The following is a 26,518-nucleotide window of genomic DNA, read 5'->3' on the forward strand; positions in this document are numbered from 1 at the left end:
AAAAAACTAAGATAACATTTTCCTTACAGTTTAGTAGCAACCATACAAGAAACGCACGATACCCAAGCACTAACATTCACCAACCTGAGTGCTATTTAGCTTCGACCAGAGGACTGTGATCAACATCCTCTACATCTGCAAGAGGGAAAAGTCCAAGGAAGGTCTTTAACCAGAATGAGACTGACTCTACTTCCTATGTGACTTCAATCCACCAAGGAGTCCGGCAGCAGTGCTAACCGGAGGGACAGAGACATGACTGGGACCAGTCAGGGCAAAGCAGCACCATCTAAAGCCACAACAACAGCCAGCAATAGCAGCCAGGAAAGGGCATGTGCTGAATGAATGAGAAAAGGCAGCAGTGCCAGGTGGTGGGGCACATGTCTCTATCCCAGCCCTCGGGAGGCAGAGGCTGGTGGAGATCGGTGAGTTCAAGGCCAGCCTGGGCTACAGACAGCCAGGACTGCTACAAAGAGAAACCCTATCTTGAAAAACCAAAGCCAGCAGTTATTTCTGGCTAAAAAGTCTATGTGTATGTATAATAATATATATGAGAATTTTAAAAAGAAATTTTTTTAATTGGTCCACTTATTCTATGATTTCAGCACCGTGTAAACAGTAACAACCCATCAGTTAAATGATACTGTGAGTCAGAGCTGTACAATTTAGAATTCAAACTATCCAAGATGAAAATATTGTCAAGATCCACTGATAAACATCTGTAATAGTTTTGGGAATTTCATGGCAGAAGGTGTAGTATTAAAGCCAGAATTGATTAGGTAAGGAAAGACAGTCCATTAGGGGAATGCCTATCTGCCCAAGCTTTCACTCGGGAAAATATGGCTGTCAACAACAAAGGCTGTGGTTGCCATCCTCCCAACTAAGGTTCACTTATTGCTTTTTATTAATTAGACATTAATCTTCTAGATGACTTCTTAGATAGTCCAAAGGTCTGGGCACCTCAAAATGAACATTATCCATCACAAAACTCCAGCATTTTCCAGATGAAGCCTTTGGCTTCTTTCATTTTAAGTATCAATCTTTTTTCCTCCAGGCTCAAAGGATATTTAACTTCTACATTCTGACTCTGCCTAAGAAATGTTCTTCAAAATACAAATTAGTGATTTGAAAATGCGGCTGAACAGCAACACTTTAGAATTTATAGATTAACAGTCCACCGCCAAGAAGTCAGTCTCTTCAGACGGTTTTAGGTGATTTCCGCATCCCTCCCTCCCCTGACCAGGTCATCTCTAAAAACTCAAACTGCCTCCCTTCTGTTCTAAAGGAAGGTACCTAGATAGTAAGAATGATTTCATGTAAACAGAAAGCAAATAAAAGTGGTATATAGAGGCAAAGAAGTAGAGAATTTCTATTTTTAATTAACAGAAAGGTTTAAAAAATAGACAGATTCAAATGAAAATACAAAATGCATTCTACAGTAAAATTAAATTTGGATTATCTATTATTTTAATTATCAACACCATTTCATTAAACCCAAAGTATAGAAAAGTTATGAAAACATCATTTCACTAGTTCTCATTTCTGGATGTTTTTATATTACAGAATACAATAAAGAAAAGACAAATTCAGAGTAAGACTTATGAACCCCTTACACTGTGGAATTAAGTCAATTGCTGATTGAAATCAAGACTTTTCTTTCTTACAGATGATATATTCCTAGCCCTAAAGAAATGCTTGTCAGATAATAGTTATACTGTCTGCATAATAATGATTTTCCACGACAATTAAAACTTTTTAAAGCTGCCAGCAAGGGCACTGGTCATTGTGGCTTGCTTTCTGAAGCAGTTCTGACCACCAACCTTTTAAATGAGTAGGAGGTAACATCAAAAGATGAAGTGGATCCAACCTAAAAAGACTGGATCTCAAAAGGCACTGCTCAAACTACTGATCTGAAATGCTCAAAACGCATTTTCTCTGTTTGCCATCCCTCAGTGGTCCGCTCAGTGTTTCATGACATTTGCTATAGACTGTACAGGAGGACTGTAGCTCTCACACAAGCACAGTGTAAATCAGGAAGCTGGATTATGACTCATATCCCTTGTACACAGACTGGACATAAAGCCCTCAGTCCTAGATTTGATAATACTATTACATCGAGGAACTAGACTTTCAAAGACCTCTTTCTATTTAAACCCACTCTCAGACAAAAGCCAAAGCATACTCAGCACAGGAAAAGGAAACAGAAGACAGGATTTCCAGAAAGGACTAGTTACAAGCAGGAGCAATCCTGGACTCTTGACTCACCATTTTAATACTGCTGCCAACTGTAACAGATTAAAATCTGTACACATGACAAAGTGGAAAAAAGTCCCAAAATGCAAGTTTTAGAAGAAGAACACACTGACTAAGGATTACTACTACAACATGGCTACAGTAAAAACGATGGCGAACAGGGATTTGGCACCACATTTACAAAGGAAAAGCATGCGCTGTTAATACATTTTAGATGTCTCCCAACAAAAAAAGCCACGAAGATGGAAAACAAGAGGCACCTTGTACAAAATTCCCCAAGACTGAGACAAACAGGCAAGAATCAAAGTGGTCAGTTTAGTAGATCTGTAGCAGCAAGTCATTGGTTCTCAATTTAGCAGTTTGCATCTCTAATTGACAGCCATCCTGGGTGTGTCTGTCAAGAAGCAGAGTTTGCCTTATTACGTCAGTACTCATCTAGTAATTTGGTAATCAGCATAACAAGATTAACCTTCCACCATAAGCTTAAAGAAACAAGAGCTAGAAGCAGACTGTCGAGCTCTCCAAAGTAACTGCTGTTTAGAAGCCACCATGGCACTGTAAACATGACAGGAACATAGATTTCATTCAGAAAAGCTGTATTAATGTAGTCCCAATAACCAGGAAGAATTTTAATTATGGAAATATTACACCTGACTGTACCAAGAGTTAAAAACAAACAGTTCCTACTAAGAGGAATATTTTCAAGATGTCTGGTTACATCATGTGCATAGTTAAGACTGAGTTCTCAGAAGATTCTTTTGCAAACAAGTAAGGATTTTTTTTTTTTTAGTTTTTCTTCTCTTAGTGAGAAAAACCTTAGAAATTAAGTACTGGTGATTTGTTAAAAAGAAGAAAAAAGTAAGCTACATATTTAAGTTCTGGAATGCAGCACCTCAACTTCAATATGCCCTAAACATTTGAGATTATAAAATCCAAGTGATGCCTTGATGAGTCACGCACACTTTACAGTTGTTCCAATTCCAATGTCCGACTTGAAGATCTCCTGCCAACTAAACATTCCCTAATACAGAAGATTGTGCTAAAGAGTCTGCATGCTGCTGCCATTCCCTGGCCCCGTCGTCATGCTTGTAGCTGACTCAAGACCCAGCAGATGATGATGTCTGGTCTCAACACTCCTCATTGTAGTAGCTAAAAAGGAAGAACATTGTTAATTAGAAAAACATTTACAAAGGCAAAACACACCACTACAGCACCTAACTAAAATGTCAACATTTTACCTTTTACTAATGCTGTCTTCTCAATAAAGTCCACATTCCTTTAAGTTGTTTTTAATGATGACATCTGTAACAGCATCAAAAACAAACTGCACATTTTTGGTGTCTGTGGCACAGGTGAAGTGAGTGTAGATCTCCTTGGTATCTTTTCTTCGGTTCAGATCTTCAAACTGGCACTGAATGTAAGCCGCTGCCTCTTCGTATGTATTGGAACCTGACACAGACAACCAACAATGTCAGCTCAAGTTCTAAAGCTGCCTGCACCCAGCTGAGTGAGGCCCTCGGTATCTACTTAAGAAAGGCAGCACAACACAATCGGGTACAAACAGAATTCTTCCTCTTTCTACTGTCATTAGAATTTTCTATCATCATTAGATTCTTCATGAAAACAGACTACCACTGTACTAAAATAAAATCATCACACAAGGGATGAGGAAAATAACAAGTTTCACCTCCTCTTCATTTACATTCCAGCTGAAAAAGAAATATAGACAGTATACAAAGGAGGTAGAAGAGTAAGTGGGTCCATTTCTATAGAAAGCAACTGTTGAAAACAGCACATTTTGCCCCTTGGAGTGATCCTGAAATAAGGATTCCAAGAAGGTAAAGCATTCACTTCCAAATCATTTCAAAGAGGCAAATACAAAGACAAACTAGCAGATGGGAAAGAAGTGGGACCCTAGTTACATACTTTGACACAGGGTCTCTCTCACTCCTGACTGGCTTCAAACTCATGACTTTCCTACCTCCTGCATCCTCTCCAGTGCTAACACTCAGGCATGAGCATCACGCACAGCTAGCGGCACACTTTAAAGGGTGAGTTCTATCTCAATGGAGCGGCTGCTCTTTAAGGAGGAGGGGGAAGAGAAGATCAACAGTAAGCCTTATTTTCAGTATGTATAACTAGCACTAGTCATGTACCTTCTATACCATCTTTTGGCCTTGGGAAGCCTTTAGTAGACAGACTTAGACACTGCCTGTTATATGCATATGTACAGGTGCCTGTGGAATCCAGAAGAGGGCACTGGATCCCCTGGAACTGGAGTTACAGGTGGTTATAACCCACCATATGGGTTCTGGGAACCAAATCTGAATCCTCTGTAAAAGCTGCACATAATCTTTACCATTGAGCAATCCTTCTCTGTCCCCCATAATTATAAGGAAATTTCACCAAATAGATATTTAACCATTTTTAAGTATGTTACTCTAGAAACACTTAGTATATTCATGACACTATACAACCACTACCACCTTAGTTCCAGTTATCATTCGAGAAAAATACTCTTATTATCATTAAGTAACATGCCCACACCCCAACAACATGCTTCCTTTTTCTAAGGATTTGCCTATTTAGATACATTATATAAAAGGAGCCACACACTATGTGACTTTTGTGTTTGGATTCTTTTACTTAGCATAGTGTTTGAGGTTTATCTAAGATACAGCACCTACTAGTATTTAGTTCTCTTTATGACTAAGTTAATACTCTACACATATGCCACAATTTGCTTATTCCTTTATGCTAACTTGAATCTTAATTCTTTCTTTCCCACCTACTTGTAAACACTGTTTCGATTACCTCTGCTTCTTCTCTCTTGTTATCAGATCACCACTTAGCCTGTGAACATTTTCTCTCTTTCCCCTTCAGCCCCTCTGGTCACAGGCAGCCTAGGCTTGTCTTTAGTTCTCTCTCTCAGTTACCTGCGCACCTAGCACTCTCTCCATTCTGTTTGCATACTCTTTAAGAACAGTCAGCTCGCCGGGCGGTGGTGGCGCGCGCCTTTAATCCCAGCACAGGGAGGCAGAGGCAGGCGGATCTCTGTGAGTTCAAGGCCAGCCCGGTCTACAGAGCGAGTTCCAGGACAGTTATCTGCACATGATACTGCTGACTACTCACTACTCCTCACTTTGAAAACATGTCCCTTGCTTTCTTTAAAAAAAAAAAAAAAAATTATTATACTTAATGAGCAGTTATGGGTGTATGTATACGGACGGGCTCATGATGCCACAGTGTGCATGTGGTGGTCAGAGGGCATCTTTCAGGAGTGAGTTCTTTTCTTCTGTAATGTAAGTCCCAGGGACTGAACTCAGGTCACCAAGCTTTGCAGCAAGCACCTTTACCTACCTGCTGAGCCATCTCACTGGCCCACTGCCCTCACTTTTTAAGATACTCTGATTCTTTTCTTTTATATCCTTTACAAACCTTTATTTCTCTCCTGTCGATAGCTAGCATTTTTCTTACTTATCTTTTTCTCTCTCCTCATTTTATATTCCTGTCTCTGGTCACTTCCTCCATCTCCACTATGTTAATTACTGATGTTCTCAAGTGTGTGTGTGTGTGTGTGAAATCTAACCTCTCCCTATGTTCCTCACAACAACATATCACTACCTAAAAGCCATCTCTATGTGGTTACTCCACAGACCCCGCTAAACCAACACTCCTAGACATGCATTCAGACCATGGCAAAAGTGTGCAATGGAGACAGACGTGCAACACATTGGACTTCCTCCCGTGTCTCAGGTAATGAGAGCCTTCCATGGAAACGGCTAACTCGGTCCTTTCACAGCTCTCACAGTGGCAGAGTCCTGCATCCTTGTCTGTGATCCCTAATCTCAAATAACTGACAGACGACAGCTTTCTCCCTTCTTTATCCGTAACCTAGGACCTTGACCCGAGGTTACCCAAGCCCAGTGCAGCCTCTGTTTGAACGGAGGAGACACCAAAATGGTGGCAACACCATCTTTCATCTTAGAACTGAACAGCCAAGAAGGTTGGTGAGTGGACAGGAAAGAGAAAACACGCGGAGGTGAGGAAAGAGGTGAAGACGAAGGTTACTCCACTAGAGAGGTGCCCAGCAATGACTTCAGTCTGAATTTCGGTCTCAGACCCCCTGTGTCCTGCCCTTGGCTTCTAGGATGCACCTCCTGGTTCCCGCCCAAAGGTTTGATTGTATCGTGAGACAGACGGCCCTGACTAAGCACCTTCCTGCCATCACCACACCGCTGCTAGAGCACTGAGTACCCACTGAGTGCCCACTGAGTGCCCACTGAGTGCCCACTGAGTGCCCACTGAGTACCCACTGAGTGCCCACTGAGTACCCACTGAGTACCCACTGAGTACCCACTGAGTACCCACTGAGTGCCCACTGAGTGCCCACTGAGTACCCACTGAGACTCTTCACGGGTTCCTCACGGCCACGGTCGGAGGGAGACAGAAGATGGGCCTCATCCCTCTACCACTTAAATTCCACTACTGCCATAGTCCATGTGTTAGCCTCCATACTGTCTTACATGCAATCCCCTCCTCGAAATGCTTTATTCTACCTAATGACTTCCTTTTAATAACTCACATAACTGTTACTGCCTCTAGAGAAAGAACGCACTGGCTCCATCTACTACCTCTACTTCTGATAATATACATTTTACATTATAAAGCTATTTGTGAATTTCTTTCTGGAACTAATGTTAGTTTCTTAAGAGATTTTGTTTTTATATCTCTTTGAACATATGCTAAAATTTAATCTTTATACTTTACTTTCCGCCAAAAATGGGGACACTGGCCTCTGAAGTAATGCTCTAAAGTGAAGGGATCTTACTCAGACGCTTACTGCAGAGTGAATGTGTGAGTCATCAGTGCGGACCTAAAACACAGCGCCAACAGACCCCTCGACCTTTACCTGTGTATTCTGGGTAACAGATTGTTAATGGGCTCCTCTTTATTTTTTCCTCAAAAAGGTCTTTCTTATTAAGAAAGAGGATGATTGACGTGTCTGTAAACCATTTGTTGTTACAAATGCTGTCAAACAATTTCATGCTTTCATGCATCCGGTTCTGAAAAACAAACAGGGTTACGACGACAGGTTAGCAGCAAAATGAAAAGCAGATTAATTTACATACCAAGAGGTTTAAGACAGCAAAATGAATTCATGGAAGTAAGTTAGGCATTAACATAACCTGAAGCTGAGTCAGTCCTGATTTATGTAATTCTTGGGGTTAGGGGATGAAAAGGGGTGGCTGACAAGATGCACTCTGTCCACATAATGTGGTTACCAAGAGCAAACAGGGAATGGTTTTGGAAATCTAATCTCACTGACAAGAAAATAAAAGGCATTAATTTTGATTTCCGTGAGTAAATAGTGGCAACCTATCTTCCTAGGAGTTATGTTCCTTTCCTAGATGTACCAGATGGATTTTTATCCAAAGCTTCAACATACCATTTCTTCATCCTCAGCCAGAACAAGATCATAGTCACTGAGGGCCACACAAAAGATAATTGCTGTCACCCCCTCAAAACAGTGAATCCACTTTTTCCGTTCTGATCTCTGGCCACCTACATCAAACATTCTGAGTAAAGAAAGAAAGCACAGATTCAGCAAAGTCACATTTATATTTCTCTCTAGTCTGTCACGGTTAAGAACATCCCCATTATCACACATTCAAACCCCGTTTATAACAGAAAAGACAAGGGTCAAATCAACTGTGTCTAAATAATTGTCAGTGGCTAAAAGTAGAGCCCACAGCTGAGCCTCCTCCCTTTCAAAACATGTACTGGATGTGCCAAATGTCAGCAGAGTTGAGAACTAAAAATGGATTAAAGGAAGGAAGGAAAGGAAAGGATAAAGAAGAGCTGACCAGTACAGCTTAAGACAACTGCAGCCATAACAACCAGTATTTGCTGGGTGTTTACCACGGTGCCAGGCACTACCCTAGACCACCTGGCACACCAACTCCAGTTTCTATAGCCTTGCCTCAGCCAGCTCTGCTGCCTCTCAAACTGGCTTGCTTATGCACACCCAACTTGCATTCTGAGTCCCAAATTTATTTGCCTTGTGTTAATAAAAAGCATATAAAGAAAATTATGGAAAAAAAATAAATTTTATATTAGGATTCTAAGAATTTGATCAATAATTTTCTTAAAATCCTTGTGCCAATTTTGGGGACAATGACTATGATCTCAGCATCTTGGAGACTGAGCAAGAATGGCAAGTTCAAGGCCAGCCTGTGGTACACAGCAAGACTGTCTCAAAAGTAAATAAACTTAACCAGTATTTCTCAACACCATATCCTGTTTGAACCTAATCAGCAGCAGCAACAAAGCCTCAACTGCTCACACACTATGTTCTAGTCCAGATTTGATTCAGACTTCTAAGAGCCAAGTTTGTCAACAGTGTCCGTTTTTACTTCCTACAATGATGGGAACAGCTGCCCTACTTTGTCTTTAGTCAATACCCGAGTCTGAATGGGTCAGCATCCAAATGCTCACACACTCTCAAGATCTGTGTCTGAAAGCACTGGAAGTTTTTAAAGGCTAGTGTCTGCTACACTGGTATAGTGAGTGAAAAGTTCAGTAACTCAGAGCCTAAATTTCCAGGGGTTTTTCACCCCTACAGATTAAGAGAAGTAAGATACATGTCATTTCTCTAATTATGATTGACGTGAATAATGTTCATCCCATCACTTCCTGACCCAACTCTTCCTTTTGGAGGACCTTGCAGTTCTTTGCAACCTTTGGTCTTGCATGACAGCTAAATGATTAATCACAAATTGGCCTTAATCCAGAGTCTTTTTGAAGGTTTTAGAAAGTCTAACATTTCACCATACAAATCTTTCTAAGAGAGGCATATTAGTACACCAATAATTCCAGTTTACATTTCATTTTCTATAAACTCCATAAAACTAGCAGAATGCTATAAATTCCCAAGTCTGCCTTTTAGTACACAGTAACACAGTATTATTCACTAACAGATCAACATTTTATAAACATTACCTCATAACTGAGAGGCAAGTAAGCAATTACACAATGCCTTGCATATGGTAGATGCTCAATAAATGTTTGAATAAATGGATAGTGGTTTTGCCTAGAGAGAAGAGGAAAAGGAAGAGGTGATAGTACTTCATAATCAGAGATCTACATGCCAATAATAAAGTGGATGTGGCACTTTAATCTGATTTGGCTACTGATCCCAAATAGAAAGAGAGTAATTTGACTTGGTACTGGTCCTTGCATAAGAAAGAAAAGGTTACCTAGCTAAAGATCAATCTATGACATCAACCAAAAATGTTTCCCACACTAAATATTGGTCTTGGTATTTAATTAGAACTTAATTATTCATTTTATAGTACACAAACATCTCATTCCTATGACTTCACAGGGCAATCCACATAGTTTCTTCTGATTTTGTTAAGTTCATTAGTACTTAAGTAGCCAGTTTACCCTAAAACCATTCACCGGGTTTCAAATCCAGTTTAGTGTGTTAAGATTCCAATACCTTACCAGGTGCTGGTGATGCACGCCTTTAATGCCAGCACTCAGGAGGCAGAGGAAGGTGGATCTCTGAGTTTGAGGCTAGCCTGGTCTACAGAGTGAGTGAGTTACAGGACAGCCAAGGCTACACAGAGAAACCCTGTCTCAAAAAAAAAAAAAAAAAAACCAAACAAAAAGATTCCAATGCTGGATGGTAGTGGTGCATACCTTTAATCTTTAATCCCAGCACTTAGGAGGCAAAGGCCAGTGAGTCTCTGAGTTCCAGGCCAGCCTGGACTACAAAGTAAGTTACAGGACAGCTAAGGATACACAGAGAAACCCTGTTTTAACACTGCCCCGCAAAAAGAAAAAAAAAGATTCCAATACCTCCATTGGTCCTAATGTTGAAGTCCTGTGTGGACTTCATAAATCCTGACTCTTCATTTGAGGGTCTGAGTTAGTGGTTCCCTATGTATGCAATAATGCTTGACTTCCACATATCACACATAATCATAACCAAGTAGCTTCTTAAAAACTTATCATGCATTGAAGGAGAAAAGGTTACTTCCAACCTCAAAGGTCACAAACACAGGAAAAAAGGAACCAAAAACAGTTTTAGTATATTTAAAAGACCATTAACAAAAAGAGAAGTGGAGGCTTTTTCTTAGAATGACTGGTGCTATGAGAAAATTCTTTCAAAACACTAGAAGGTCCTCTAAACAATTACTGTTTACGTCATCACACCACCATAAAACACCTATTCCCAGGCCTATTTTTGCATCGCACTACAACTGAATTGAGCACAGTGCTAGGCGTATATCAATACAAAAGCCAAGCCAAGTTTAGCTTCACCCCATTAAACTTCACAGGAAGGGACCAGTGAGGGGAGTGATGCTGCTAAGAAAATATTTCTGTTTTAATATCGCAGAGTCAGGACAAAGCCATTTGTGAAAGATAGTTTTTACCCATTTAGTACTTCTGACAACAGCCAATACCTATTTGGCAACTAAGAAAAATGTCTTGAAAATAAATATGAACCAACACAAATTGGCAATTACATGATTGACTCTAACAGTAGGTAAATTGTTACTTAAATTTTACATTCAATTTCCTCTAAATGGATATAAATACTGATGCTACCTGGAGGAAAAAAATGTGTGGGCTTCAATCGGATGCAACATGAAGCTAATGGTCAATAAATATACTAAGTTTCTAAACCAAGGAACACTGCTTACAAAAACCTTACACCCCTATAGAGAAGCTCACTAAGGGAGATTAATAAGCCAGGTGTGGTGATGTATGCCTGTAATCCCAGCACTCAGCAGGCAGAAGCAGAGAATGCAAGTTTGAGGCCAACCTGGTCTACACAGCAAGTACCGGGTCATCCAGGTCTATATCATGAGACCTTGTCTCAAAAACAAAAACAAATAAACGTTGGCTCTTTGTGCCAGGTACAGGCAGGAAAAGGCTTGTTACTTACTTGAAGTATAGCTCCTTGAAGGTGAAGTGTGTCTCCACAATGCCTGTAGTCTTCACTCTCGTCCGAAGAACATCTTGTTGAGTTGGAATGTAGTTGGTCTGGGATATTCTATCCAAATCATTTAGGTAACTAGATAAAGTACACATTGGTTTTTATTTGGCAAAGCCAACCATGCACACAACAGGTCAACTGATCTGCTTGGCAAAAATCAGACTCTGGGACTAGCTAGGTACTAGCATATGTAAGGCCCAAGGTTCAATCCCAAGCACCAACATACTACAAAAAAAGTAGAACCTGAAACTCACTGAAGGGGCAGAAAAACAGTAAATCTTCAGTATCATAGAATGAGGGGGGAAAAGTAAATCTAGCACAGGGAAATGAATAGGTTCTACACAGAGTAACAAAAATGGCTTTAAATATACTGTGAAGGCAAATTTTAAAAACATGACAATTTTATTCCTGCTAAAGAAAAATTCCTAATATCTAATATGAAATGAGTTATGTACTTATACGGAAAAAAACAATCCTACAGGTGTCACAGACCTGTAACCCTGGACTCTAGAGTTCCAGGACAGCCTGCACTACATAGTAAGACCCTATGAAAATAAAAAGACAAAATCCTCAGCTACTTAAACTTATGTCGGCTGCATACATAACTATTTCACAGCTCACTAGAGAATGGCATTGGAGTTATGAAAATCAGAAGAATCCACTCAGTGAGGCTACAGGTGGACCTGCTAGTGTATGCCTGTAAACCCAGCACTTGGCAAAGGCAGGAAGCCATAAGTCTGAGACCGATCAGGAAGATAAATACAGAGGAGTGTCAGGTCAGCCTGGGCTATATAACAAGATTCTGTTTCAAAAAAGGGGGGAATAGAATAGAGAAAGAGACAAAAAGCTAAATCTTCACTGATTCCAGACAAACCCCTGAAGAGCAGGTGGCGCTCCTTCAGGTACAAACCAAATACGGGAGAGAGCTCAGATGAACAATATGGAGGGTTACAACTCTATAAACAACACATAACTGGGGAGGCAGAGCTTCCCCAATACATGACGGAAGAAGCAATACAAATCTACCTTTGATGACCACTGAACTACCTAAACTATCAGTGTGCACATAAAAACAATCTTGTTTTTAAAAAGTGGACAAGAACCCTTTTACCGTTTGCCAAATCATTTCCACCAAAAGAGTAAGTAAGCGTTATAAATATCATTTAATTTCTTGTAACAATCTGTGACGGGAGAATAGAATACTAGAGAAAATACCTTAACACTCAAAAGTGCTTTACCTAGTTCAGAGGGTACAGATGACAAATACTCATGCACTCAGGTACAGATGACAAGGTCCCCCCAAAAGTACATTTTTAAAACACACTGTGAATACAGGCCTTAAAAATAAAGGTATAGTGGCCCAAACAGGTTCACATGTAATAATAAAAGTACTAGTTACCAATTTTTAAAACTAATACTCAAGAGACCTTCCTTGACAAGGAACTGATTCAACCCCATTCTATGGCACACGTTCTCATTCTATGGAAGTCTACTACCACAGTCTGGCACAAGATGTAAATGGTGCCAGGTGTGTGGTGCAGGCTTGTAATCTCAGCTATTTAGAAGGCTGAAGCACAGTGATCACAAGTTCAGGCCTACCTGGGCTATAGAATGAGTTTAATGCCAACAAGAGTGAGATTGTGTCTCAAAATAAAACTAAAAGGAGCTCTGAGGATGTGTAGCTCAGTGGTAAAGCATGTGTTTAACATGCACGAGACTTTGGTTCAATCCTTAGTACCCCCCCCCACACACACACACACAAAATTCAGTGGTAATGACTACTACCAGAAAAACTCATAGTACAGCCAATGGACAGAGTATAAAAAGGGCTGTCATGTCAGATGTGGTGCTGCACACCTTTAATCCTAGCATGGTAGGCAGAGGCAGGGGGATCTCTGGTGTTCAAAGCCAGCCAGCCAGGACTACACAGTGAGATCCTGTCTCAAACACAACAATAACAAACCAGGGGGTGGGGTGTGTGTGTCATCATGAGAGAAGAGATGTCCAATTTCAACGTTCCCCTCAAGCTGGCTATCAGTGCCTTGTCCTAACACAGCGACCTACCTCTACTAGATGTCTCACCTCACTTGCTTACTATAAATGTTCCACGGAGATTGCCTTAAAGTGGGACAGATGTAATAGAGGATCCGATAGACTCCTGGACATTTCTAATACTTAAACATTTCCTTAAGGATCGGCACTGAACATCTCTAGAGTCACCAAATCATTTTCTACTACAGTTTCAAGGAAGGAAAATGACTTACTAGGACGCAGAGTCATTGAGCTGATATTCCCTGGACCTGCTGAAACATGCCTGCACCCCACCATCTCGCCAGAGCCGTTTAATCACGCCTGCAAGTTCTGAAGTCATGACCCCTTCTTCAGCACTGCCAGCTAGGACAAATAACTGCCGGGCGTCATCCTGAGGAAGACAGTTAAGAGAGGGACAGGTGAGTTCCCACTTCTTTAAGACTAGATGAGTCTCATTTTACACACACTCATGCACTCAGGCACACATACACATACTTCAGATATCATACCACCATCCTTCTGATGGACTCACAATCCTCTATCCTGATGACTTATGATTAATGACGGGGTGGAGGTGGGGGATACTGGTCTCTGAGACAAGTATATGTAATAGATTTCCATTCTGTTATAGTAAGCCCTTACTGAGGACTGGGAGCATGGCTCAGTGATACAGTACATGCTGTGCAAGCAGAAGGACCTGAGTTCAGATCCACGTAAAAGCTGGATACAACAGCAAGAGCCTGTAAACTCACTGCTGGGGAAGCAGAGAAAGAAGGATCCCTGGAGGTCACTGGCCCAAATGGCATGTACCACATTTGGAGAGACAGTGGAAAATGGTAGAGAAAAACAACTGCAGTCCACCTCTAGCCTCCACACACTCTATGCCCACACACATACATGCCTGTGTGTATGTTCCCTGGACCTGCTGAGGGTGTAGCTCATTCAGTGGTAGAGCACTTGTCTACTACTACATAGGAATGAAAAGATTCGCACATAAGAAGTAGTCTAAGCATGCACAGGGACTAAGACATTCGTCAAGTTTAAGGCGAAGGCTGCTTGCTCCTTCCCTTTCACTGCGGACAGCAGGCAGGAAGGATAGGAAGCATGTAAGATGCTTAAAGCCCAGTAATGGGAATCAAGTCCTCAGGGAAAATGTTTAGTCTCTAGACTTCCCTAAGGAACACCATCCATTTTGATGGTTTTAATTTATCTTATCTATTCCTATTCGAAAATGTAAAACTGAACACAGCAGGGCAGCACTCAAGGAGGCAGAGGTAGACAGATCTCTAAATTTACTGTCTATAGGTTAAGACAGAACAGCCTGGGATACACAGAGAATCCCTGTCTCAAAACAACAAAACTGAACCTAGATCTCAAAGATTTCTCTATATAAATCTAATATTTAACAACCTTAAAAATTCCAAGTAACTATAAAAACAAGGGTTTTTTCCTAGATCACATAATACATAAATAAAAAGGGAGAAGAGAAGCAATCATTTGTGTCTTTTGTTTGTTTGTTTTGCTTTGTTTTTTGAGACAGTTTCTCTGTGTAACAGCTCTGTCTGTTATGGAACTCACTTTATTAGACCAGGCTGGCCTAAAACTCAGAGATCTGCCTGCCTCCTGAGTGCTGGGATTAAAGGTGTGCGCCAACACTGTCCAGCCATTTATATTGTAAGTAGTCATTAAGAAAACAAAAACTAGCAAGCAAAAAGCCCAGCGGAAGACAGATGTTCAATTTGTACAACTACCTAATCATCCACAAAATCACCACATTGCACTTAAAATAACCTTGCCAAACTTTGCCATCAAGATCCATCAAGATCCTGTCCGATATTCATTCTGGTAATACTGTGTGTACATCCTCTCTGTAACAATTTCATGCACAATCTGCATTTCCTCTCTCTCTCATTTCTTTTTTCTTTTTTTAAAAAATATATTTCATAGAAATTATCTTGAATTTTATTTTTATTTATCTTTTTTTTCCCAGTGCTGGAATTGAACCGGGGCCTTGTGGATGCCAGGCAAGCATCCTGCCTCTGAGCTCTATCCCTTCATCTCTTTTTGCATGTGGTGTGGGAGTTGTATATATGTGTGTGCATGTCCATGTATGTACATGCAGGAGAGCCAGAGAAAGAGGTCAGATGTCTCTATCACTCTTGGCCTTATTCCCTTGAGACTTGGTCTCTCACCAAACCTCAAGCTTGCCATTTAGTTAGACTGGCTAGCCAACAAGCTTCCAGGATCTGTCTGTCTCCGCCCCCTAGTAAAGGGCTACAGATGCATAGGACCATGCATGATTCCCTTGTAATGATGGTACTTAGGATTTGACTTCAGGTCCTCATTCTTACACAACAAGCACTCTTGGCCACTGAACTGAATCATCTCCCTAGCCCTCTTCTCTCTTTTAAAATAATAATAATAACAACAACAAATAAAAGAGCAAATGAGCCGGGTGGTGGCGCACACCTTTAATTCCAGCACTCAGGAGGCAGAGGCAGGTGGATCTCTGTGAGTTCGAGGCCAGCCTGGGCTACAGAGTGAGTTCCAGGAAAGGTGCAAAACTACAGAGAAACCCTGTCTCAAAAAACAAAAAACAGGGCTGGAGAGGTAGCTCAGAGGTTAAGAGCACTGCTTGCTCTTCCAAAGGTCCTGAGTTCAATTCCCAGCAACCACATGGTGGCTCACAACCATCTGTAATGAGACCTGGTGCCCTCTTCTGGCCTGCAGAGATATGTGCAGGCAGAACACTGTATACATAATAAATAAATAAATCATTAAAAAAAAATTATTAAAAAAAAAAAACAACAACAAAAAAAGAGCAAATGATTAAGAAATGTTTAAGCATTATACAAATTGTCAAACACACTAAATAACAAGTAAGACTTTTTCCATCTATGGTACATTGCTTTATATAACATTTGAAAACTAGACAAGTCCTGAAAATTGACCTATACTCAAGCAGGTATACAAATAATTAAGTCCCTGTATTTTTTTTTTAATACCATGTTGTTCAAATTTTAGAAACTTAAAAATACTATATACTGGTGCTGTTCTGATTCTGGGAATGTTCTTAGGGAAACATTTTCCTCTTTCTACTTGATCGCTCACCAGTCTGCTCAAGCTTCCTCTATAAAATAGAGCCTCTGGGTCGGCTTCCAGAGCCCCCTCTTTACAACAAACTTAAACAGATAGGAGAGAAAACGTCCCATACTTGGCTCTGTTCTTTTCTCTCCACTCTCTTAGCAACCATTAAAAACTAGAGGAGTAAAAGAGACACATACAAACATAAACCCTTAGCTCTGAGAAAAGGAGGAACTGTGAAAGAGGAAAAGTTTGTTTGAAAAGGACTTTCCATCAGGCTAGGCGGAGGCTGTAAACACAGATGGCTCGTGAGTCCTGAGAGGAGCAAAGATGTAGTCAGGCTCTCTAGTCAGCCTCTCAGTATACACACGAGTATACTGACCCCAGCTGTGTCTGCGTGAGCACGGGCATGTGTGTGGAGCAAAGGACAATCTCAGATCCTGCCGCTAAGGAGCATCTGCCTTGCGTGTGTCTGTCTGAGGCGGGGTCTCTTTTGGCCTGAGGCTGGCTGGCCAGCGTCCCCAGGGTCCTCCTACCTGTGCCCCCAGCACAGGGCTGTAAGTGCACACTATCAACACCTGGCTTTTTTGTGAGTTCTGGGAATCGAACCCAGGTTGTCACAGAGAGCAAGGACTTTACTGACTGAGCTCTCTCCCCAGGCCCTGATGATGACATCTGATGAAGGAAGCAAACGCAAGAGAGAGGGATAGAGGTGGACAGATGATGGAAAAGAAGGAAGGGGAGCAAAAGGAAGACATCCGAGAAATAAACTAAGAGGAATAAAGAAGAGAACAGGTCAACACAGAGAAGAAACGTCAAGAAACAGAGTATTACTGATCAACTATCAACTACAACAAATATTAGAGAGAAGTCGTTAGAGAACATGAAGGAGAGAGAAGAACAACACAGGAGAACTCTAGTCCAGAAGAAAAGTCAATGAGAGACAAAGAATAGAAAGGGGCCTGACTTTATTAAACTCCCAAATTTCCCTGAGGAGAAGAGAAAACTAGCCTGTGCAGGAAGACTACTATGAGTTCAAGTCCAGCCCAGACTATAGTATAAGACACTGTCTCTAAAAACCAAACACGGGGGTCTGAAGAAAAGGCTTAGTAGTCAAGAGCATGTACTGCTCTTGCAGAGAACCAGCACCCACATAAAGTAGCTTCCAAGTGCCTATAATTCCAGCTCCAGAAAATCAAACCCCTCTGGCTTCCAAGGGGATCCACACAGACATGTGCATATCCACATCCAGACACATACATACACATAATTTAAATAAAACTCAAAGAGAAGAAGAAGAAAAGGCCAGAAAACAGGCTCTGGGCTAAATGTTGTTCACTTACTCATTCACTTAGCGTTGCTGAGCCCTTAGTACAATGCCCGGGGAGGAAGAGGCCCTGAACTGTATGTCCTATGACAATGAACGTCACTCACATTCCCCCCCCCTTTTGCCATTCTTTTCTTCCATATCCCTTAATCTACATCCTGTTCCCTTATTTCACCTCAAAGATATATCTGCTCAAGAACAAATCGAAGTCACAATGGCCCTTTTAACATTTTCCCCTTCAACTTCCCACTTATCAAATATTAACTTGCACTTGATAAACTGAGTAGCTGATAAGAGTCCCTAAGCTACTCACAAGCATACAGTTTTGTCTTTCCAGGCAAAGCCCCCAAGTCCCTTTCATTTCTTTTCCCATGGCACTTAAGTAGCGTGTCACTGACCACAGCTGGCATCCTTTGATGGGCTCTCTACTTCTCTAGCACTTTCCTGAAATTGAGGTGGTGATAATATAAAGGTCTCCTGTCTTCATCCTGGTCCTTTCTCCACTGCCATCAAATATTCTACTTCAAAGTGCCCTCAAAGTCTACTAAATATTATTATTAACTGACTTTTAAATTCTGATGTGTGTAAAGCATTAAAGAGTTATATTGAACCTACCTAAAATCATTTCTAAATTGGGGAGCTTGTGTTATGTCCTTACAGAATCTATTTTGGGAAATTGTTTTTTTCCCTTGACCCCTGGAGCTCTGAAAGGAGGGCTAAATACGCAATGTGTCTTTTAGAGTCTATATTTACTCTCATCAACTATTATAAAACAGAAGTCAATGGTACTGTGAAGGAAGCCCCTGAATAGAGCCATCACCGAAATCTACAGTCTATCTACAGAACCCCATTTCCAGGGCTCTGCTGGCAGCAGTAACTCGCTATCTATTGAGTCAGACAGACAGCCCTTCAAAAACAAGCACACAGTATTGTACGCCATCTTATCCATCTTATCTTCTTGTTCCCTAAAACATGACGCAAATTTGGCTTAACTGAATCTACAGAGGAGCAGCAAGGGAAGAGGAAATGAGAAATACTTACTGCTCTGGCAGCTTCCCCAAAATCAATCTTTAACCGTCCCATGGCTCTTATGATTGCAATGATGGACTGAATAGTATTGCTGTAGACAACTACTTTATACTGTTTACATTCGTCCTCTGAATAGCCATCCTCATGAATGATTCTTCAAAAGGAAAAAAGCCACAAGTCAATACCATGAATGGAAAATAAAAACATTATGAACTTTTTATGAAGAGGGGGAAATTCATCCTTGTAGGCCTTGTGTGAACTTACTTCATCTGTTTCACAATGGTACTTTTACCAGATTCTCCAGCACCTGAAAAAAAAAATAGATTTTGAATTTCTTTGTAGTCAAACAAAAGTATGGAGTAATGTGACTGGTAAGTCTAGGTTAATGGAAAACAAGGTCCTATGAAATTTTGGTGAGTTTTCATGTTTATCAGGACAACTGTGAGTTTCTCAATTAGAGCATTATGCTTTCTTTATATTAGTATTATTTGTGCAAAATAGACATTACTCAAAGATAGCAACACAAATATTTTTAGTAACAACATAAAACCTAGCCCTTCAGGCTTACACCCCCAAGCCTCAGGAAAAGAGAAACTTCAAGCACCAGGAAATGAGAAACTAAAAATCTAGTTCCAAGGGCAACCTGACTTAGCCATTGTTCAATCTCCCCTGCAACCATAGAACAATGTAAAAAGATCTCTGTTAAGAGATGTGCTCAACTGTGACTGGGATAGTTGCAGGTGTTCCAGGAAGGACCACTGTGACCTTTGTGTAAACTCCACTCCTGCCTTGATATCCCCCCTTGAGGCTTCAGGAAAAATGTACCTGTTGACATAACTGTACCCCCTCTGTGGTCACTCTGTGATCAGACCATGATCTTGTGAAACGAAATTGTATGGGAATTGTAATCTTATGGCTTTTGTGGGGTTTTCCTTTAAAAACCCCCATGTGGCTGCAGTAAGATGCAGCTCTTGCTCTTAGGAGCGGAGTTTGCCCTTCCATATAGAAGCTTCTTTAATAAAACCTCTTGCTACTGCATCAACTGGACTGGAGTCTGGGTTCTTGGGGTACCCACTTGAGACCCTAAACTTTGGGATTCAACAGCCTATTCATAGTTATTAATTCTGTGACCTGAAAATGGAACTGAGGAATGTTCCAGAAGCAATACTAGGGCTAGAAAGGTTCCAAACAGCAGAACCCACATTACCTCTACCTTTCATGATACAGTTCTTCTTCTGGGAGGGTTGTACAGATTGCACAGCCCTACTTGGCCAACTGGAATCACTTCGTCTAAAGATCAAGGTCAAGTAAACTGAGTCTGCCTGCTAGATCTTCCATGGTCAATAATTCTTCCATCTTCCAAAATGCCTCTTAAAACTTTACCACCTCCCTCCAACATCAAATGCTACATCTGACTCATAAATGACAACCCTGCCCCCTCCTTTTTAGAAAAAGGCAGAGAATATTACCTCATTTTCCCATAACCAAATCTACTAATCTACCTGTTTCTCCACTAATAATCTCTAGCTTCGTCAACGGCTGAGCTGTCTCTCCAATGTCCTTACTGCTCTGCTTATATACTTATCTCCTTCATTTCGCCTCAACTTGTGGCTTCTGAAATGTCCACTAGCACTGAATGTCACTGTTTCTCACTCCTCACTACGTCAGTCTTAGCACACAAACCGTTGCACTCCCAGCTTCTATACACACCCACCCCTACTTTTCTTTGACACGCCCCCCCCACACACACTCATTTTCCTGAACTTCTACTACTCCGTTTTCCCTGTGCCTCTTTTTCAAAGATCTATTACATTTACTCATTTATGGGGTTGGGGGAGGGAGCGACGACAACACACACGACAGAATGTATGTGGAGGCCAGAGGGCAACCTACAGGAGTTAGTTCTCTCCTTCCACATGAGGCTCCCAGGGATCAGCTCAGGTTTTCAGACCTAAAGGCAAGCAACTCTACCACCTACTGAGCGGCTACGGTGGCTGCCCCTCTTTGTGTCTCTTTAGAGCAAAGTTTCCCTAGTGTGGCATCTATACAAAATCTCCAATTAAGTTCCTCCCATTCATCCCACCACTCCACTGAAACCATCCCTCAAGGAAAGTCTCCAAGCCACCTGCACCTTTGACAAGCTGAGTGGTCATGTCTAGGCCTTACTCTGCCTTTCAAAGTTACTTTTTCCAAGTTGACCCTTGTCTTTTTCTCTATATTAATTTTCTAACGCACCTAATTTGATTGTTTAAAGCACTATTTATGAATAAAAGTTAACCTCCAAAGAGTAACATGTATCAGGATGTTCTATGTACTTTGCTAATATTAACTCATCCAACCTTCACATCTCTGTAAGGCAGATACTATTACCCTCATTTTATAATGAGATAAATGAAGTAGAAAGGTCAGAGAAATTGTCCACAGTTATATAGCAGGTAGCAAAATACACATTTCCACTCAGTTTCGCTTCAAAGCTGGAATGTGCTAGATTCCCAAAGACCTCCAATCTTACTCTCCAAACTTGGCTTTAAATTCATCTCCTACCTTATAGATCACAGCAGATGTCCTGTAAGCATCTCAAACTTAATGCCCAATACTGACCGAGTTACTCATTTCCTACATCCATCTCAAACAAAGCTGCTCTTCCTTTAGCCTTTTCATCCAGTAAATGGTACTGACATTTAACTAACCTGCTCAAAACTGGCAGGTGGCAAAGAAGGAACACAGAGATGGAGAGGGGGTTCCAGTGTTAATACATTAGTAAATGTTAAATTCCAGTGTTAAATATTAGCAAAATTTGCTGTGTTGTTTTTGGTTTTGGTTTTTTTGTGTGGTTTTTCAAGATAGGGTTTCTCTGTGTAACAGTCCTGTCTGGAACTCTCTCTGTAGACCAGGCTGGCCTTAAACTCACAGAGATCCACCTGCTTCTGCCTCCTGAGTACTGTGATTAAAGGTGTGTGCCACCAACAATGTAAAAAAAAAAAAAAAAAAAAAAAGTTTTAAAAATACAAATATAAGACAAGTGTGGTGGTGCATGTCTTTAACCCCAGTGCTCAGGAGGCAGAGGCAGGCAGATCTCTGTGAGTTTAAGGCCAGCCTGGTCTACAGAGTGAGTTCCACAACAGCCAGAGCTGTTCCACTGAGAAACCGTGTCTCGAAAAACAAAACAACAATTAAAAAACCCAAACCAGATATGATTTTAACGGTTTGGCCCTTGTACACTCGAAACCACAGCCTACCTAGTTCATAGAAAAGCTTCCATAATTCTTTTTTCTTTTTTTAATTTTTAAGCTAGAGTCTAGCATCTGGTGGTGGTGGTGGTGGTGGTGGTGGTGGTGGTGGTGGTGGTGGTGGTGGTGGTGGTGGTGGTGCACGCCTTTAATCCCATTTGGGATTATTTGGGAGACAGAGGTAGGTCGATCTGTGAGGCCAGCCTGGTCTACAGAGTGAGTTCTAGGACAGCCAGGACTGCTACACAGAGAAACCCTGTCTCAAAAAAAAAGAAAGAGAAAAAGAAAAAGAAAAAAAAAAAAAAAAAAAAACAAGTAACAACAAAAAAAGACATGGTCTAGCTATGCAGCCCTGGAGTCTGAGATTCTATGTATACCAGGCTGGCCTGGGACTTCTAAGGATCCTCTTTCTGCTACCCAGCAGCCCAGTGGCTGGGATCCCAAGTGCATGCACGCCTGTCTGGAACATGTCATGACACAGGCTAGAGTTGCCTCATGGCCTCTATTTACACCAAATTATAGTGTGTGGGCAGTAAGGTCCAACAGACTCTGACCGCTGCCTACCTCCTCACCCTCACTTCTCGTCCGTCCCACTCTGTCCTCAACGCTCTCGTCAGGCCAGCTTCTGTGTGGTGCCTCTAACACGCAAAACTGCTTCTCACCAGGCCAGATTCTGACTCACCGTTTTCACATCTGCTCTTCCATCTGACTGAAATCATTTTTGCAAGGGTTTCTTCTTCACTCACATTTCTGCTCCCCTCAGAGCATTTCCTGATGGAATTACCTTTGACCTCACAATGTGTCATTTCTTCACAGCATGTATCTTCACTACAGACTCACTTTTCTTACCTCCCCACTAAAACAAAAGCTCTCTATTCCCAGAGGCCCCAACTGAGCCTGATGACAATTAGTCAAATAATTAATCAAATAAATATTGAACAAATGTGCTTTTGTTGTTGTTGTTGTTTGAGACAGGGTTTCTCTCTGTAACAACTCTGGATGTCCAGGAACTCGCTTTGGAGACCAGGTTGGACTTGAACTCACAGAGATCCGCCTGCCTCTGCCTCCTGAGTGCTGGGATTAAAGGTGTGTGCCACCATGGCTCAGCACAAATGTGCACTTAATATGCATGATAATGCACTAAGTATTTCTTCACTTTGCCAACAAAAAATTTAAGTTAAAATAGCATCTGAATAAAAAAACCCAAAATAACTAGTTTTGAAGAATCAAGAAGTTTTTGTGCGGGGCGGAGAGATGGTTCAGAGCACTGGCCCCTCTTCCAAATGACCCAGGTTCAATCCCTTGCACCCACATGACAGCTTACAACTATCTGTAACTATAGTTCCAAGGGATCTGGCATCCCCATACAGACATACATGCAGGCAAAACCCCAATGTACATAAAAAGATGAATAAATCTTCAAAAAATGGGGGGAGTTGTTTTTTTCTGTTTGTTTTGGTTTGTTTTTTGTTTGTTTATTTGTTTTGGTTTTTCGAGACAGGGTATCTGTGTAGTTTTGGTGCCTGACCTGGATCTCGCTCTGTAGACTACACTGGCTTCCAACTCACAGAGATCCATCTGGCTCTGCCTCCTGAGTGTTGGGATTGAAGGTGTATGTGTGTTACCACTGCCCGGCCAGGGGAAGTGTTTGTATATATGACTTTATCTGCTCTTACTACAATATTCAAGTAGCACAGTATCTTTCTTATGATAATGTCAAAAACATAAATTTCACTATTCATACATAGAAAAACTTTTCAGTTCTGGGGAAAAAAAACAGAAATGCAGGCTTTTTTTTAAATGGTTAAATTCAGAATTGCAGACCATCCCCTGCGAGCATTAGTGTAATGAGGCACTGAATGCTCTCCTTTCAACACTGAAAATGATATTCCTACTGCTCACGTTGGATTATTTTGAAAGGCATTATAAATAAATCTCTAAATATTACCACTAATTTCTAGCCACCTCACTAAATTCTGCTCTATTAAAGTGTTATATTACACACATACACACACACACACACACACACACACACACACACAGTCATTTTGGGAGCTGAAAACACAACTCAGTGTCAGAACACTTGCCCGACATGTGCAAGGCTCTGGGCTCCTACCCCTGGATTGCAAAAAGAAAACGTCTGCTTGCCCTTTTTATTATTACTCTGTGTATTTCTCCTTCAGCTTTTACTAGGCGTTCAGTCCATCTCATAAATGAAGACAACTCTTATGCCGACAAGGTTTGTTTTCAGTGTGTTACTAGGCATTTGCTATACACAAAGAGTGAATCACATTCTATATCAAAAGGCCTAGCCCATTCAACTTGTAGACTCTCATGAAAAGTGCCGCCATTCTGTCCACCTTCCAAGTACATTCTGAAATCTGAGTCATTTGGAATCACTCATTATTCTAGATGTCTTAGTTAGGGGTTTCTATTGCTGTGGTAAAACATCATGACCCAAAGCAAATTGGGAAGGAAAGGGTCTATTTCATCTTACAAATCTCAGGTCACACTCCATCACTGAGCAAATTCAGAGCAGGAACTCAAACAGGGCAGGAGCCTGGAGGCAGGAGCTGAAGCAGACAGAGATATGGAGGGGGTACTACTTACTGGCCTGCTCCTCATGGCTTGCTCAATCTGCTTTTTTATAGAACCCAGAACCGCCAGCCTAGGGGTGGTACCACCCACAATGAACTGGGCCCTTCCCCATGATCGTTAATTAAGAAAATGTCCTGCTGGGCAGTGGTGGCACATGCCTTTAATCCCAGCACTCAGGTGGCAGAGGCAGGTGGATCTCTATGAGTTTGAGGCCAGCTTGGTCTACAAATCGATTTCTAAGACAGCCAAGACTACACAGAGAAACCCTGCTTTGAAACCCCCACTACCCGCCCCCCAAATGGCCTACAGGCATACCAATAGCAGGATCTTATAGAGGCATTTTCTTTTTTTGTCTTTGTTTTTGTTTTTGTTGTTGCTGTTTTGTTTTGTTTTGTTTTTGAGAGAAGGTTTCTCTGTGTAGCCCTGGCTGTCCTGGAACTAGCTCTGTAGACCGGGCTGGCCCTGAACTCACAAGAGTATTAAGATTAAAAGCGTGTGCCAGCACTGCCCTGCTGGAGGCATTTTCTCAATTGAGACTCCTCTTCCCAATGACTCTAGCTTGTGTCAAGCAAGCATAAAACCAGCCAGCACAGTAGCTTACCAAAGTGTAACATAATTTTCTCTCTCCTTAAGTAATTCTCAAATTACTTAATCTCGCCAGGCGGTGGTGGCGCATGCCTTTAATCCCAGCACTCGGGAAGCAGAGGCAGGCAGATCTCTTTGAGTTCGAGGCCAGCCCGGTCTCCAAAGCGAGTCCCAGGAAAGGCGCAAAGCTACACAGAGAAACCCTGTCTCGAAAAAATAAAAAAATAAAAACCAAAAAACAAATTACTTAATCTCTTTGACTCTTCATATCTGCGCCTAACACTGTGCTAATTATATTACTGCTATAATTTTCTGAAACTTCCAGTTCAAAGCTCCTGCTTCTTTACCATTCCAACCAGCACAACTAAACAAATAATCAGCCTCATGGCTCTCCAGATTCCTCAAACACCTTCTGTGACTCTTTGCTCTGAGGTCTGGCCTCCAGCTTCACCTCTGAGATACATTACTCAAGCAGCAAGCTCTCTTCCATAGCTTTCTCTCTTCGGTCTTGCCCACGTTTCACACTCTGAACTTCCCTCGCCAACTACAAATGTAGATTTTACTTACATTACTTCAAAAAGCAGTTCATTTAAAGGAACACTTACTTGCCTATCTTCAATCCAGCAGGGAAATAATAGGATACAAACACTGGAATAGCCATAGACTACCGCAGGGGTAGGAGGAACCTATACACAGTAAGGACGGGAGCCAGAGGGGAGCCTAGAAGAGAGAGAACGCTGGGAAGGTCGCCCCATGCATTCTCTCTCTTTCCTCTAACTAAAGCCAGTCCAAAGAAGGTCCTAAGTGTGCTATGCTCTGCTCTACTCATCTGCCGTGAAGCAGGATGGATTTCCACAGGTGTAAGACAGGGTCAACGGAAAATGCTTTGGACAGTGCCTGGTCCACGGTAATGCTTAGTGAATGTTAGCCAGCTCCTGTTTGTAACATTACCAAGTGATGGTAGGGCCTGAGGATTTTACTTTCTAAAAACTACTTTGATACTGATGTTGGTACAAATTCCTAACAAAAATGGCAGTTGTATTCAGCAGTTATTTCAAAGTAATAAAACTCTAGATGGATCTGGATTCACACATATTTAAAAAAAAAAAACAACAAAACTTGTAAGTTAAAAACTCCAATAAACTACATCAATGTATTAGTCACTCTGCACCCCACCCTAAGGAACAAAACTCTCTTCTCTTCCTTGGGTATATATATCTGTGACCCTGTCTGCTACCTCCTTTCTACACTTCACCCACTTTGGCCTCAGAACTTTTCGTCCAAGCATCCCCACAGGTCTAAACCATGTCAGAGGCATTCCAGTGGTAGAGACACCTTTTTCTTTTAAATACTTGTTTCTATAAAGCATCTTGA

General features: G+C 41.4%; 2 protein-coding genes across 3 annotated transcripts in view; both read right to left on the reverse strand.

Annotated features, from left to right (window-relative positions):
• Window positions 1-1,446: 1,446 nt before the first annotated feature.
• Window positions 1,447-26,518, reverse strand: part of Gnai3 (G protein subunit alpha i3) — a 41,298-nt gene continuing 16,226 nt past the window's right edge. Inside the window, exons 2-9 of the mRNA XM_028879397.2 lie at window positions 18,996-19,038; window positions 18,744-18,885; window positions 13,525-13,682; window positions 11,210-11,338; window positions 7,700-7,829; window positions 7,163-7,316; window positions 3,489-3,699; window positions 1,447-3,399 (exon numbers count right to left, since the gene is read on the reverse strand). Coding sequence (XP_028735230.1) covers window positions 3,509-3,699; window positions 7,163-7,316; window positions 7,700-7,829; window positions 11,210-11,338; window positions 13,525-13,682; window positions 18,744-18,885; window positions 18,996-19,038 — 947 coding nt within the window. The 3' untranslated portion in view covers window positions 1,447-3,399; window positions 3,489-3,508. The remainder of the gene's footprint in view (window positions 3,400-3,488; window positions 3,700-7,162; window positions 7,317-7,699; window positions 7,830-11,209; window positions 11,339-13,524; window positions 13,683-18,743; window positions 18,886-18,995; window positions 19,039-26,518) is intronic.
• Window positions 18,996-26,518, reverse strand: part of Gpr61 (G protein-coupled receptor 61) — a 32,805-nt gene continuing 25,282 nt past the window's right edge. For both annotated transcript variants that reach the window (XM_028879395.2, XM_028879396.2), the window contains one exon: window positions 18,996-19,038. The gene's annotated coding sequence lies outside the window, so the exon portion shown is untranslated. The remainder of the gene's footprint in view (window positions 19,039-26,518) is intronic.

Source organism: Peromyscus leucopus, chromosome 6 (assembly GCF_004664715.2).
Source record: "Peromyscus leucopus breed LL Stock chromosome 6, UCI_PerLeu_2.1, whole genome shotgun sequence".
In the NCBI taxonomy this organism is placed as follows: Eukaryota; Metazoa; Chordata; class Mammalia; order Rodentia; family Cricetidae; genus Peromyscus; species Peromyscus leucopus.